The 13,643-nt window shown below is 36.7% G+C and overlaps 1 protein-coding gene across 3 annotated transcripts in view; it reads right to left on the minus strand.

The window, feature by feature from the left end:
- Positions 1-1,922: 1,922 nt before the first annotated feature.
- Positions 1,923-13,643, minus strand: part of LOC127944546 (PH-interacting protein) — a 36,625-nt gene continuing 24,904 nt past the window's right edge. For 2 of the 3 annotated variants that reach the window (XM_052540561.1, XM_052540563.1), the window contains 10 exons: positions 9,802-9,957; positions 9,581-9,701; positions 9,323-9,448; positions 8,698-8,770; positions 8,456-8,512; positions 8,183-8,338; positions 7,225-7,377; positions 6,919-7,106; positions 6,423-6,817; positions 1,923-5,768 (listed from right to left, as the gene is read on the minus strand). In XM_052540561.1, the coding sequence (XP_052396521.1) occupies positions 5,092-5,768; positions 6,423-6,817; positions 6,919-7,106; positions 7,225-7,377; positions 8,183-8,338; positions 8,456-8,512; positions 8,698-8,770; positions 9,323-9,448; positions 9,581-9,701; positions 9,802-9,957 (2,102 nt within the window). In that variant the 3' untranslated portion in view covers positions 1,923-5,091. The remainder of the gene's footprint in view (positions 5,769-6,422; positions 6,818-6,918; positions 7,107-7,224; positions 7,378-8,182; positions 8,339-8,455; positions 8,513-8,697; positions 8,771-9,322; positions 9,449-9,580; positions 9,702-9,801; positions 9,958-13,643) is intronic. The other variant, XM_052540562.1, reaches the window with a different exon arrangement.

The raw sequence follows: 13,643 nt of genomic DNA on the forward strand, positions 1-13,643 counted from the left end.
GTGAGGGTTAGGGTTAGGTGTAGGGTTGGTGAAGGGCCATAGAATATACAGTTTCTACAGTATAAAAACCATTACACCTATGGGATGAACATACTTTTCAAAAAAACAAACGTGTGTGTGTTTGTGTGTGTGTGAGAGAGAGAGAGAGAGAGAGAGAGAGAGAGAGTGTTTGTGAGTGAGTGTGAGTGTGTATGTGGAGGTACTGAATGATATGCACTTTTATATCTCTTTCACCATTTATTTCTGTATTTGTAACAGTTCAGTTTGTACCTTGAAATGCTGGGTGATCTATCTGGTGATGATGGGGGGGGGGGGTGGTCAATGCTTCTGCTCTGACTCTTTGCCTGCATCTTTGCTGACGGACCCTCCATGCCTTTCGCTCATATCTCTTCTCCCTTTCACTCAAATCACTTACTCTCTTTCTTTTTTGTGTGTCAATGTCACGGACATAGCTCTGTTTCCTTTTCTGCAAATACTCTGCTCTGCGTTCAGGATCAGCATCCCTACGCTTTCTGTATAGTCGCTGTTTCTCAGCTGCGCTCAGTTTAGCCATACCCTCAATTTAGAAATACCTGACCAAAGGAGGATTAACAATGACAAAGAAAAGTTAGAATCACAATTTTAGTGCTATTTTATGCAAAATAACTAAATGAATAGCTTTGAACAAAGTTTATCTATAAAAGGGAGTCACTGGTGTTACTGATCTTCACTGGTGTTACCCATAAGGAAGGTGACACCAGTGACAGTAACACCAGTGACAATTTTCATGAAAACTGCATTTTACAAAATGGCTGCTGCAAGGTATCAAACCACATGTTGTCAATCATGGTGTACTCACTAAATTAAGTAGTTTAATCCATTTGTATTCTAGTTTTTTACAATGCCCAAACAATAAAAGAGGTCATACCAGTGACTTCAACTAAAAGCTTCATATGAAATCATGAGATAAATGAGAAGATTTCAGATAATTGAAAAGAGACAGTGGACTTACCATGGGCTTCTCTTCATAGATCTCCAGAAAATTGGAAGAAGGAAGTCGAGTGATGTCATCAGCGTGATTGTTATTTCAAAATAAGAGCTTTTTTGTTAAACGGTAACACCAGTGACACAACTCCAGGGGACCACTACTTTCTTTATATATTTTATAATATTTATTTAGCATTTTGTTTTTTAATGTAATTTACATCATATATTTGATAGTTATGGACACATGGTTGTATTTTAAATGGAAGAAAACACTGTTTTTGACCTCAAAATAAAGCATTTTCCCTCTGTACATGACTGTGGGGACGAGCACTTCTGTGGTGCTTGGAATTCTAATTAATTAATAAAAATCAAATATTGCCACATTGATGGCTCAAGAAAGTGTAATTGTTCAAATAACATATTGTTTCATTTTAAAATATAAAAAAATTGTAAACCTAAAGTGTTTTTCAAGTGTAATATTTCTGTAAAGGCTAGGGACAGAAAAATGGACATTTCCGTAGAATGACCCAAAAACAAGTGGATTACTGCATGTGCAATTCCAACTAATGCACGAAAGAGGGCACTGTTCTCCATGAAATGGCTTATTATTAACTGTTTAATGGTTTTAAATCTTATCTTGAATCTCATAAAGTTACATTTAGTGTATTATTATTATGTGTAATAATAAAAAAGATATAAAATAATATCAGTCTGATACATTTTAGGTACCAGTCCTTTAAATTGTAAGAGCAAAATTTACAAAAATTCTTTAGCTATAAAAACACTGACGAGTTTAGTTAAGTTTTAAATTCACAACAGAAATGCCCTTAACTTTAAAGATTTTATTTCTGTGACTATTTTCATGGCCCAGAAATCACAGTTTTAGTTTTCCCTACTAGTAAAGCAGGTTTCCCATGACTGAAATAAAAGAACAAATATGGAAGAACAAGACAGTATGTGGAAACACAAATGTTTTATTTCCTTAAAATATCAGTATGAACTAATGTGACAGCAGTACACCCTACACATACATTCTATTTAACATCTTTATTTACACTTTTTCCTTTATATAAAAGTATACAAACTAACATAGAAAGACCTCTCAGTCTGAGGATATAAGACCAGAGAGGGGGAAAAAAAAGACCCTGACCCCACAAACATGACTGTACCTTCAGATTTAAAAGCCCGGAGAATATACTAACATGCATCCATCTTTGATCTTCACTCTAAAACCTGTCAATCAGTTCGTGAGATGTCACTTCCTGTGCAGTATGGTGGCAATAGAGGGGTCGTGAGTCAGATATAATACAGTTTTCATGTAGCAACAGATTATAAACACCAGCTCAATAAAACACGGGGCTTGTACATAAACACACACACAGAAATGGCCATCACATACACTCGAGAGTCTCAGACATGCATCATCTGGATATAAAACAGCCACATACATTCCCATCCAACAGTCTCATACATACACTTCCACAACCACAAACTCATTCAAAGGCTTTGGTTCATCAAACCAGTTTTAAAGCTATGGGCTGGATTAGCTCTGTTGTAATGGGTGACCCAGACCACAACTGCTGAAAAGTAAGCAAGAACCGACAAAATCACGTCCAGCTCTTATAAAAGAGACTATGCTGCATATGTGAGTCCAGACTTCAAGGTGGGATACAATACCTTAATTCTTCAGTTTTACAACACAGACACGTACTTACAAACAAAAAGTCAAGGCACATTCAAAACACAGAACACAACATGCACACTGCCTCTCGTGTGATTCGCTGCCCTGCAGTTTCTACTCAAGCCGAGTCGATGCATCAGAACGGGAAATATCAAACACAGTGTTTCAATGTGATTGGGCAAAAACAAAGTCCTCTCTGCTAATGAAATGAGCAGTTCCACAGAAACTGAACGAGTTTAGCTAATACAGAGAAAGAGTCCTGCTCACCGAGCTACATGAATCAACAGGTACAGTGCTGAGACAGTGAGGCAGTGAACTTGACTACACAAACACACAATCACTGTCAAAAGTGGTTTGAAGGAGCATCAAACAGTGGCATCAAAAGTAATTGAATACATGAGAAAAATGCCTTAAAATATGAATGTCATTGCATTAAATATCAAAATATCAAACTAAGAGGCACTATAGAAAAAAGCAACCGTAAAAGCAAAATACTTCACAGAAATTGGCGGGGTTAATTACTGTGATACTGCGATTAATTACTGTGTTTGCTCTGTTAGGACACCTGCATAAACTTATGGAGAATGTCCCAAAAAATTAAAATAACAAAGAATAATCACCTTTTGACCACTTGATTCAAAGTTAAACAAAATGTTTTTAATAAATTAATCAAAGTAGTTACAATCAATTGTATACTATCTTTCAAAATGTTATATTTAAAATAATATATTTTTCAAGACACTAATACTTCTGTTCAGTAAATGGATCAAAAGTGACAGCAAAGAAATTTCGTTACATTAGATTTCTATTTCAAGTAAATGCTGTTTATTTAACTTTCTATTCATCAAACAATCCCGAAATTTTAAAACTGTATCACAGCTTCCACAAAAATACTAAGCAGCACAACAGTTATCAATGATTAATAATAATAATAAGAAATGTTTCTTGAACACAAATTAGCCAATTTCAATGATTTCCGAAGGATAACTGAATTAATAGTTGCTGAAATTCACCTTTGCCATCACAGGAATAAATGTGTTTTTAAATATATATTCAAATCGAAAACAGTTATTAATTTTTTATTTTTTTTTACATTTCAAAATATTTCTGTTTTTACTGTATTTTTAATCATAAAAACAGCCTTGGTAAGAAGAAAAAGACCCAAATGAAAATGCTGCTTGTTTGACGACAGTCATGTTAAAATCAGTTCAAATGTTTTGCATTCACTTGCATACATTTTTAGATAAAAAAAAAACAAAAAAAACATGAATAATTTGAAATGACTAATTATTCATCATTAATATAATGTCACATAATTTCCAAATGTATATATATATTTTCAGCCATATATATAAAAAAAAGCTATTTCTGAGAAAATCTCTACCATCATTTGTTTGCAAAAATAAAAAACATTTGTTATTCTCTAGTCTAATGCAATGACATTCACACATTTTAACTGGTTTAAGTGTCCAAACACTTTTTTTGTGGCCACTGTTTATAAGTCATGGTTCTAGTTGGGGATCACAGTGCATTGGGATCATAGGGAGCCAAATAAACAGGCATGGAGTGATGATGTCACTATCACACCTCAACAACTGCATGAACTCAACACACACGCGAGTGCGCGCACACACACACACACACACACACACAAACACACAGTGGTCATGGCTAGATATGCTGCTCACTAACCTCTATCCCAGCAACAGATCAATAACACACATTTGTACTGGATATATCAATGCAATAAAGCATCGAACACACTCTCTCTCATAACTTGGGAACCAGAATGTACTGAATGTATGAAAAGGCACAAGGTATTGCTAATTATATAAAAACATACGTGAATTACCACTGCCACTGATGTTGACTTGCAGAGAAAGACGTTAAAAAGACAACACGTGATTTATGAGGTCCTTTTCTGCACTCCACTACTGCTTTACTGCCACTTCCACAATGATCTGTTAAAAATAGATTTTCTTTTCTGAACAAGTGTTTGATTTGTTGCCCTTAGCAACAGCCGTGTAAAAACAATGCATAAAATTAACACTTTAAAGAAACAAGACAGAGTAAAAGCTTAAGTTATTTCACACTCGCACACTCTCAAACAAGTGCTTTCTTGAGAGATGAAATCAGGTATTTGGATTCATAAGACTGTATAAGTACCTTTTTTCACTGGCATTGAAATAGTGCATATGAAAATCAGTATTTAACTGCATCTGTGATTTTTCAGTGGAAGAAAATGTATCAGGGGATTTTATCAAGGGGCTGTGACTCTTGAAGTCACCAAAAGAGTCAAAGATTCAAACCGTAAGAATCTATTTAGAGAGTCCGAAAGAAAGATTCAGATAATCATGAATCTGATAGCAGCAGGAATGGTTTCCCCTCTCCAGTGGGGCGAGGATAAGGGGTTGTGTCGCATAGGACATGCAAAGTTGGCATTGTTACCAGCCAATAAGGTTGGCTTTGGCCTTCTCTGTGAGCTTGCGGACTCTCCCTTTGCTGGACGTGCCGAATGTAATCGAGGCATCCTCAAACAAAAGCTGTCTTTGCTCTTCCTCAGAGTCTTCTTCGTTATAGAAAGCTGTCCTTCGACCCTGGTTACGCGTTCTCATCTGTCCTTTTGAGCTCTCATCCTCTCCCATATAAATGTCAGGCTCCTCCCTTAGGGCGGGGCCTGGTGTCGGGGGTGTGGTTTCTTCGTTGCCACGCCGACTGCTCCTTCTGAGTGCTTTGGGGCTTGAAGGAGCTGGGGTATCTGGCGTCCTGATGACTCGTGGTCTACCTCGTGGTTTTGAACACTCTGGAGTCACTATGCCAGAATCTGAAAGACTACTGTCCTGGGCTGTAGAAGAAGCCCCGCCCTCATCACCGGTAGACAGAAGAATCTCCTCCTCGTGGGAGGAGCTTCTTCGTAGGGACTCCAGCTCTTTCTTGCTTTTCCTCCCTCTCTTTTTTCCAGAGGCCTGGGACAGTGGGGGCGGCGGTACCACTACTGGCGTTTGTATTTGTGCGTCTAATCTGGGTCTGCCCCGACCTCTTCGTACCACTCCCAGAGTCACTTGACTATGACCATTCAAATGCAAACTATTTTGAGGAGAAGAGTTGGGATCGACTGGACCTAAGAGAGATTAAGAATATAAGTAGACATCAAACATTCGTACATTCAGGCAACAGATGCCTTTTTTTCAACATGGCTAACAATACATTGCATTTTCATTCATTTCATGTACATTTCCTGGTAATTAAACACATGACACATGGAAAGATCCATGGATTTCCACTTCACACGGCTGTCATTCACAACATTCTACACATCACATCATGTTTATTAAATTGAAATCTAATTTTAGTTTGCTTTAAGCTATGATTATGTGTGTAACAATCTTACTCTTATTATATAATATTTTTATATAATATATATTTTTATATAACTTTAAATATAAAAATACACACAAAGAAAATAGAAAAAAAAGAAGGAAGAAAAAAGTTACAATCATTAAAAACATTTAAATCTGCAGAGGTAAATTTCAGGGGAAAAAAAAGTTCAAAATCACTGCAGAAAATTAAAAAGAAAAAGTTTCAGGAAAAAAAATGACATTTGCAGAAGTATTCTAAGCATTTCACCAATATTTACTGCTGAAATTAGCAGTATTACACAGTTTTCCTACAAAATCAGTGCAAAAGAAAGTTTTAAATCAAATAAGGATAACATTTTAATGAGCAGAAAAAAGGTGATTGATATCAACTAATGCTTAAATCATCTGTTACCGACCTAGTGTGAGTTTTACAGGTGTCCGAAGTTTCCTGCGAGACTCTCTGGCCCCGCCCTCGTTTGTGTGGGGAACTGCAGAGCTCTTGGTTTCTCTGGAGACACCGATGGAGTGAGAGTTTTGGGTGCGTAGGACTCTAGAGGAGGGCTCTGCTGTCTTACTGTGGATGGGTGGAGTGGGAGGAGCTGACTGTGTAGAAGCTGCATCTGCAGGCTGGGTTCCAAAGCGGGCCGAGCTACGTGTCCGACCTGGGACAACAGGAGGCTCAGCCTTGCCGTTGATTTGTGGATGTGTTTGCCTTAAAGAAGGAGCCCGGGAAGGTCCAGCAGGAGTGGGCGGAGCTGCACTGTTCGATCGAGGAGGAGCGCGAGACGAAACCCGTCGCTTCCTCTCTGGACTGCAAATCAGGAAAGTAGATAATGTGTATGCAACGTTTAGAAACAGTGATCAATTCTAGAACATAATATTTAGCAATGACCAATCAGATGCTGTGTGTACCTAGAGGCGGAGCTTGAAGGTGAAGAGCTCTTCCTCCTCTTCACAGACTGTCTGGTCAATCGCTCAGTGTGCAGCCGCTGACGGGTGAATCGCTCACTGTGCAGACTTTGAGCAGCTTTAAAATCGGTCAGAATCGAACTGATATGCTCTTCAAACAGAGCGGACAATCGCAGACTCATGCTATAGATCTGCATACACAAAAACACTCATGTGTTAAAATAAACTAGATGAACTGGTTTGGCTATAACATTGCAACATGTCAGTTTTGAAAATCAAAGATTAATAATTTGCTTGTTGATCTCATACCCTGGACTTTTTGCTGGGTGTATAGGCTTTGGAGTTACTGAAGATGAGACGTACATCTTTACAAAGATCCATGGGAGTGTCATACTCTCCTTCTAGCAGGCGGTTCAAGACAGTCCCAAAGTCCATAGGAGTGTCCACAATGTCCAAGTAGTCCTGAGAGAGGTATTTTTGATGAACAGGGCATACAAGTAGACAGTGCACTGCAAAAAATTATTTTCTTTATCAGTATTTTGGTTTTGTTTTCCAGTACAAATTACCTAAACATCCTTCAAACAAGATGTATTCATTTTACACTACTGGTAGAAAATGTTGGGGTCTCTTTTGCTCACCAAGGTTGCATTTATTTGGCAAAAATAAGTGATATTGTGTAAAAGTATTACAATTTAAAATAACTGCTTTCCATTTTTGAAATATTTTAAATTTAATTTATTCCTGTGATGACAAAGCTACATTTTCAGCATCATTACTCCAGTCTTCAGTGTCACATGATCCTTCAGAAATCATTCTAATATGCTGATTTGGTGCTCAAGAAACATCACAGCAAGAAGAACAGACAGCAAGAGCAGCTTTTATTTGAAATATAAATCTTTTGAAACACTATAAATGTCTTTCCTGTCACTTTTGATCAATTTAATATATCCTTTTATAATATATAATTTGCCAATCATCTTTTTTATTCATTTACCTTGCTTCAAGCAAGTTTAGGTATTTTTACTGGAAAACAAGCAAAGGTACTATTTTAAAATATTTCTGCAGTGTGTTTGTAAATACGCTGTGTATATGTGTAGATGGAAAAGAGTTTTTGAATTTTTGCTTGTCCAAATATTATAAAAATGTATAATATTAACAAACAGCAAGTGGTCTGAGGCTGAGACTATGGCACCCCTCATAATTCCCACAAGTATCTATAGGTATGAACTAGAGTTTTGTGTGTTTTCTACATGTGTCAGTGTGTTACCGGATACTCCTCCAGATCCACAGGCTGTCTAAAAGGCTCTGAATCTTCACACTGAAAGATAAGCTCCAGCAGCTCTCTGCAGCGCCCCTTCCAGCTCTGAGGGTCTGATGATGGTTTACTGCGCAGACTCCTCAGGATTGGCTGCTGCTGCCGCCTCTGAAACAGAAACACAATCTCAATTAGTCAGGATTACCAGGTGTAAACAATCTCCATGTATAATCAACTCTTATCTCTCTGGTCCTGTTAAGATTGTATAATATCAGTTAAAGTTACCTTCTTATTGTGGCTAGATGTACAAGGTGCCTCTTGTTCTTCATCCTCATCTTCATCCTAAATTGGAAAAAAGGTATAAATCAAGTCATGTTAGGCACTGACATAAAATACGCACATTTACATTTCATGAATTCCAAGTGCTTGTAAGGCAGCAAAAGAACAGTGTTAAAGGCACAGAAGTAATGTATTAAATCTCTTTCACATATGAGTGGTTTACGCGTGTGTGTTTTAATGGCACTTACATCGCTTGAATCTGAGAAAGTGTTTTTCTTCATACTGTTATACAGTGGAATAATATCTGTACAGCTTTGGTCCCTAAAGAACACAGACGTAGAGACAGCAGTCAAAAAGCAGCCCCATGCATGGGTAAAAGCACTGGCAATAATCAATTTCATGTTTTTCCATTAACTAATATATGGATGATATTAAAATGTATACTATTTTGTCTAAATTAATTAAAAACAAAACACTATAATAAAAAAAAACTAACATCTGAATCTTTTTTTTTTTCAACTATTTAATTTAATTTAAATGGTAAAAGTGAATTTATGCATCACAGCATTATAACAATGTATGTAAATAATGGAAATTAATTTTGAGATTTGCTAAATATTAATTTAAGAGTGTTAAATCATTAGTGTTTTTTAAATATTAACTTTAAGTGTGTAGTAGATGATTGCAAAAGCATTATAAAAATAAAAGTACAGAGAATTAGCATGCGTAACTGAATATACAACGTTGGACAATACGAATAAAATAAAATGATAATGACTGATAATCAATTTGTTTTCGATATAGTGTGCATCCCAATTCAACACCACTAGTTCATTTTTAGTTGTCATTTTTTTATATTTGTGACTGACTTACTTGATAAATTGTAGCATGAGGTCAGATACGAATTTGGCAGTTTTAACAATGAATGCGCCTGGTTCATTGAAGGTTTGAGCGTTGTGTTCGATGTAGCGAACCTCCCACATCAACGATGACATTCGCCTGACGAAGGCAAGCAAATAACAGATGCGAATATAATTTGATATAATCTACTTTAGAAGTACACACTCATTTTTGGCATATATCATATACGTAGGTATTTGATTGTCATGTCCATTCAGAGATTGTGCTGACCTATAGAAACGGTTCTGTAGTCTTTGTCGGATGGTACTCAGATCTGTGACGTAAGCAACTACGGTGCAATATGTTGGATATGCCTGCAAGTCCACTGGCAGTTCAAATGGTACGGCCACATCTGGAGGAGAGAAAGAACTACTGTTATATTCCATCCGTTTTGGACATAACCATAGTAATAAAAATGAGCTATTGTATAATGCTAAATGAAAACGTCATACCCAAAGTGCAAAGCTGGTCGATGCCCCTGATGATGCGTTCACACTCTTGGTCACGTGTGCGTGAGCCCCACTCTCCTTCTAGGGGCTTGTACAATAAGGCCTTCTGCTCCTCCTCAGTCAGAGGCACACTCAGACCTAACTCGTCAGGAAAAGCTGCTGCAGACAGACAGAGAAAATGAGATGGAGGAAAACAAGAGACAGACAATCACAACTCATTTTGGGTTGGATATATACCTAAAGTCACCACAAGGACAGTGACATCATGAAATCAGTAACATTTTGAGTGCCTGGCAACAGTTCCCAATAGGAAAAGTTTGCTCAGTAAACATGCTCAAACATGTTTTAATGGAAATTTAAAACATAAAATACCAAAAAATAAAGGTTACAAAGCTTGTCACCTAAGGAACGGCACTCAAGGTATTTTATCAGAGCTGGAAATATTTTATATTATGGGAGTGTGGTACCCTCTATGAAATCAGAGCAGTGTTATATTTCTCAACATGTGCTTATGTGCTGTGAAAATGAATGTGCTATGATATTAATTAAATAAGTTTAGCAGCATTCAATTAACCACAGTTAATGCATTTATCTAATGTGATCTTACAACAGTTTAATTGTGTTTTGAGAGATTACTGCAGACTAGTTGTATCAGCACAGGTGGTTCAATACACAACCAAAACAATCTTAGATATGACCCAGGACCACAAAACCAGTCTTAAGTCACTGAGGTATATTTTCAGCAATACAGGAAAAAAAAAACACTGTTTGGGTCAAAATGATCCATTTTTCTTTTATGCCAAAAATCATTAGGATATTAAGTAACGATCATGTTCCATGAAGATATTTTGTAAATATCCTTCCTGTAAACGTAATTTTTGATGAGTAATATGCATTCCTAAAAATTAATTTGGACAACTTTAAAGGCGATTTTCTCAGTATTTCAGGTTTTTTTGCACCCTCAGATTCCAAATTTTCAAATGGCTGTTATCTCAGCCAAATATTGTCCGATCCTAATAAACCATACATCAGTGGAAAGCATAATTATACAGCTTTCAGATGATGTATCAATTAATATTGAAGAATTAACACTTAAGGCTGTTTTTGTGGTACAGGGGCACATATCTAAAAAATAATGGGGGGGGGGGACTTTTAATTACATTTTTAATCGATCCAGGTGAAATATACAAATCATAATTCATATAAAAGTTTTGGATCAGTAAGATTTGTAGAAGTTTTGAAAGATGCCTCTTATGCTCACCAGGACTGCATTTATTTGATCAGACATACAGTAAAAATAGTAATATTGTAAATTATATTCTTCAGGATTTTTTGACAAATACAAAGTTAAAAAGATTAGCACTAAAAGTCACTATTGATAAATTTAACGCATTCTTGTATTATAAGTAAAATATTACATTATTTAAAAAACAGTTAAGTAGAAGTATAGCTAGAAAAAAGTACATTAATTTGCTACCTTGTACGCAAGTGTGTTTGCTACTTTCAATCCGGCGCCGTTCGCATTTTCCCATCCATTGCCACATTGTTTAATTAGCAAATGCATTTGTGCACCCATGGACGTGCTGGTCTAAAAAAGGAGGTGTGTTCGGGGCAGTGTTGGCGCATTGCTATTTTAAGGAGCTGGAAATAGCCATAGATCAACTCAAACCTGGTCTAAAGTCTAAAGTCAATGGCGCAATATTTTTTTGTTATTTAAAGAGTGCTACATAAATATAAAAATGTAATAATTGATAGTCATTGCATGAATTAAAATTAAGCTACCTATCTGCAATTCAGCCTATTACTACTTATAATGATGAATGAAATTGGCGAATTAATTGAACAACCGTGCCAATACACACACATATACAGTATTGTTCAAAATAATAGCAGTACAATGTGACTAACCAGAATAATCAAGGTTTTTAGTATATTTTTTTATTGCTACGTGGCAAACAAGTTACCAGTAGGTTCAGTAGATTGTCAGAAAACAAACAAGACCCAGCATTCATGATATGCACGCTCTTAAGGCTGTGCAATTGGGCAATTAGTTGAAAGGGGTGTGTTCAAAAAAATAGCAGTGTCTACCTTTGACTGTACAAACTCAAAACTATTTTGTACAAACATTTTTTTTTCTGGGATTTAGCAATCCTGTGAATCACTAAACTAATATTTAGTTGTATGACCACAGTTTTTTAAAACTGCTTGACATCTGTGTGGCATGGAGTCAACCAACTTGTGGCACCTCTCAGCTGTTATTCCACTCCATGATTCTTTAACAACATTCCACAATTCATTCACATTTCTTGGTTTTGCTTCAGAAACAGCATTTTTGATATCACCCCACAAGTTCTCAATTAGATTAAGGTCTGGAGATTGGGCTGGCCACTCAATAACATTAATTTTGTTGGTTTGGAACCAAGACTTTGCCCGTTTACTAGTGTGTTTTGGGTCATTGTCTTGTTGAAACAACCATTCAAGGGCATGTCCTCTTCAGCATAGGGCAACATGACCTCTTCAAGTATTTTAACATATGCAAACTGATCCATGATCCCTGGTATGCGATAAATAGGCCCAACACCATAGTAGGAGAAACATGCCCATATCATGATGCTTGCACCTCCATGCTTCACTGTCTTCACTGTGTACTGTGGCTTGAATTCAGAGTTTGGGGGTCGTCTCACAAACTGCCTGTGGCCCTTGGACCCAAAAAGAACAATTTTACTCTCATCAGTCCACAAAATGTTCCTCCATTTCTCTTTAGGCCAGTTGATGTGTTCTTTGGCAAATTGTAACCTCTTCTGCATATGCCTTTTTTTTAACAGAGGGACTTTGCAGGGATTCTTGAAAATAGATTAGCTTCACACAGACGTCTTCTAACTGTCACAGTACTTACAGGTAACTCCAGACTGTCTTTGATCATCCTGGAGGTGATCATTGGCTGAGCCTTTGCAATTCTGGTTATTCTTCTATCCATTTTGATGGTTGTCTTCCGTTTTCTTCCACGTCTCTCTGGTTTTGCTCTCCATTTTAAGGCATTGGAGATCATTTTAGCTGAACAGCCTATCATTTTTTGCACCTCTTTATAGGTTTTCCCCTCTCTAATCAACTTTTTAATCAAAGTACGCTGTTCTTCTGAACAATGTCTTGAACGACCCATTTTCCTCAGCTTTCAAATGCATGTTCAACAAGTGTTGGCTTCATCCTTAAATAGGGGCCACCTGATTCACACCTGTTTCTTCACAAAATTGATGACCTCAGTGATTGAATGCCACACTGCTATTTTTTTGAACACACCCCTTTCAACTAATTCAACTAATTGCCCAATTGCACAGCCTTAAGAGCGTGCATATCATGAATGCTGGGTCTCATTTGTTTTCTGAGAATCTACTGAACCTACTGGTAACTTGTTTGCCACGTAGCAATAAAAAAATATACGAAAAACCTTGATTATTCTGGTTAGTCACATTGTACTGCTATTATTTTGAACAATACTGTATATTAACTGACTCGATGCGCATAGCTTTGGTGGACACTCTGATTGGTTTATTGAACGCTATGCCCGTTAAGAGAATAGGGACAACCCATTCCAAAAATGTGTCATTTTTCTATCTTTAAAATAGCAAAAGTGGATTTGGCCTTGAGTGCACCTGCGCTGTGCGCTTTACACTTTGCATTTAGATCGTCAAATAGGGCCCATAATCTCTAGAGGTTTATTTCTAGTCAAATTAATCCAAGTTTAAATTAACTGTGCTCAAAGCAAAAAATATTATAATTAGATATTAATTAATTGGTCAAATCAAAGTTATTTTATTCTAATGAAAGCTTTAGTGATTGCGAAGGAC

The sequence above is a fragment of the Carassius gibelio genome, chromosome A23 (assembly GCF_023724105.1).
Source record: "Carassius gibelio isolate Cgi1373 ecotype wild population from Czech Republic chromosome A23, carGib1.2-hapl.c, whole genome shotgun sequence".
Lineage (NCBI taxonomy): Eukaryota > Metazoa > Chordata > Actinopteri > Cypriniformes > Cyprinidae > Carassius > Carassius gibelio.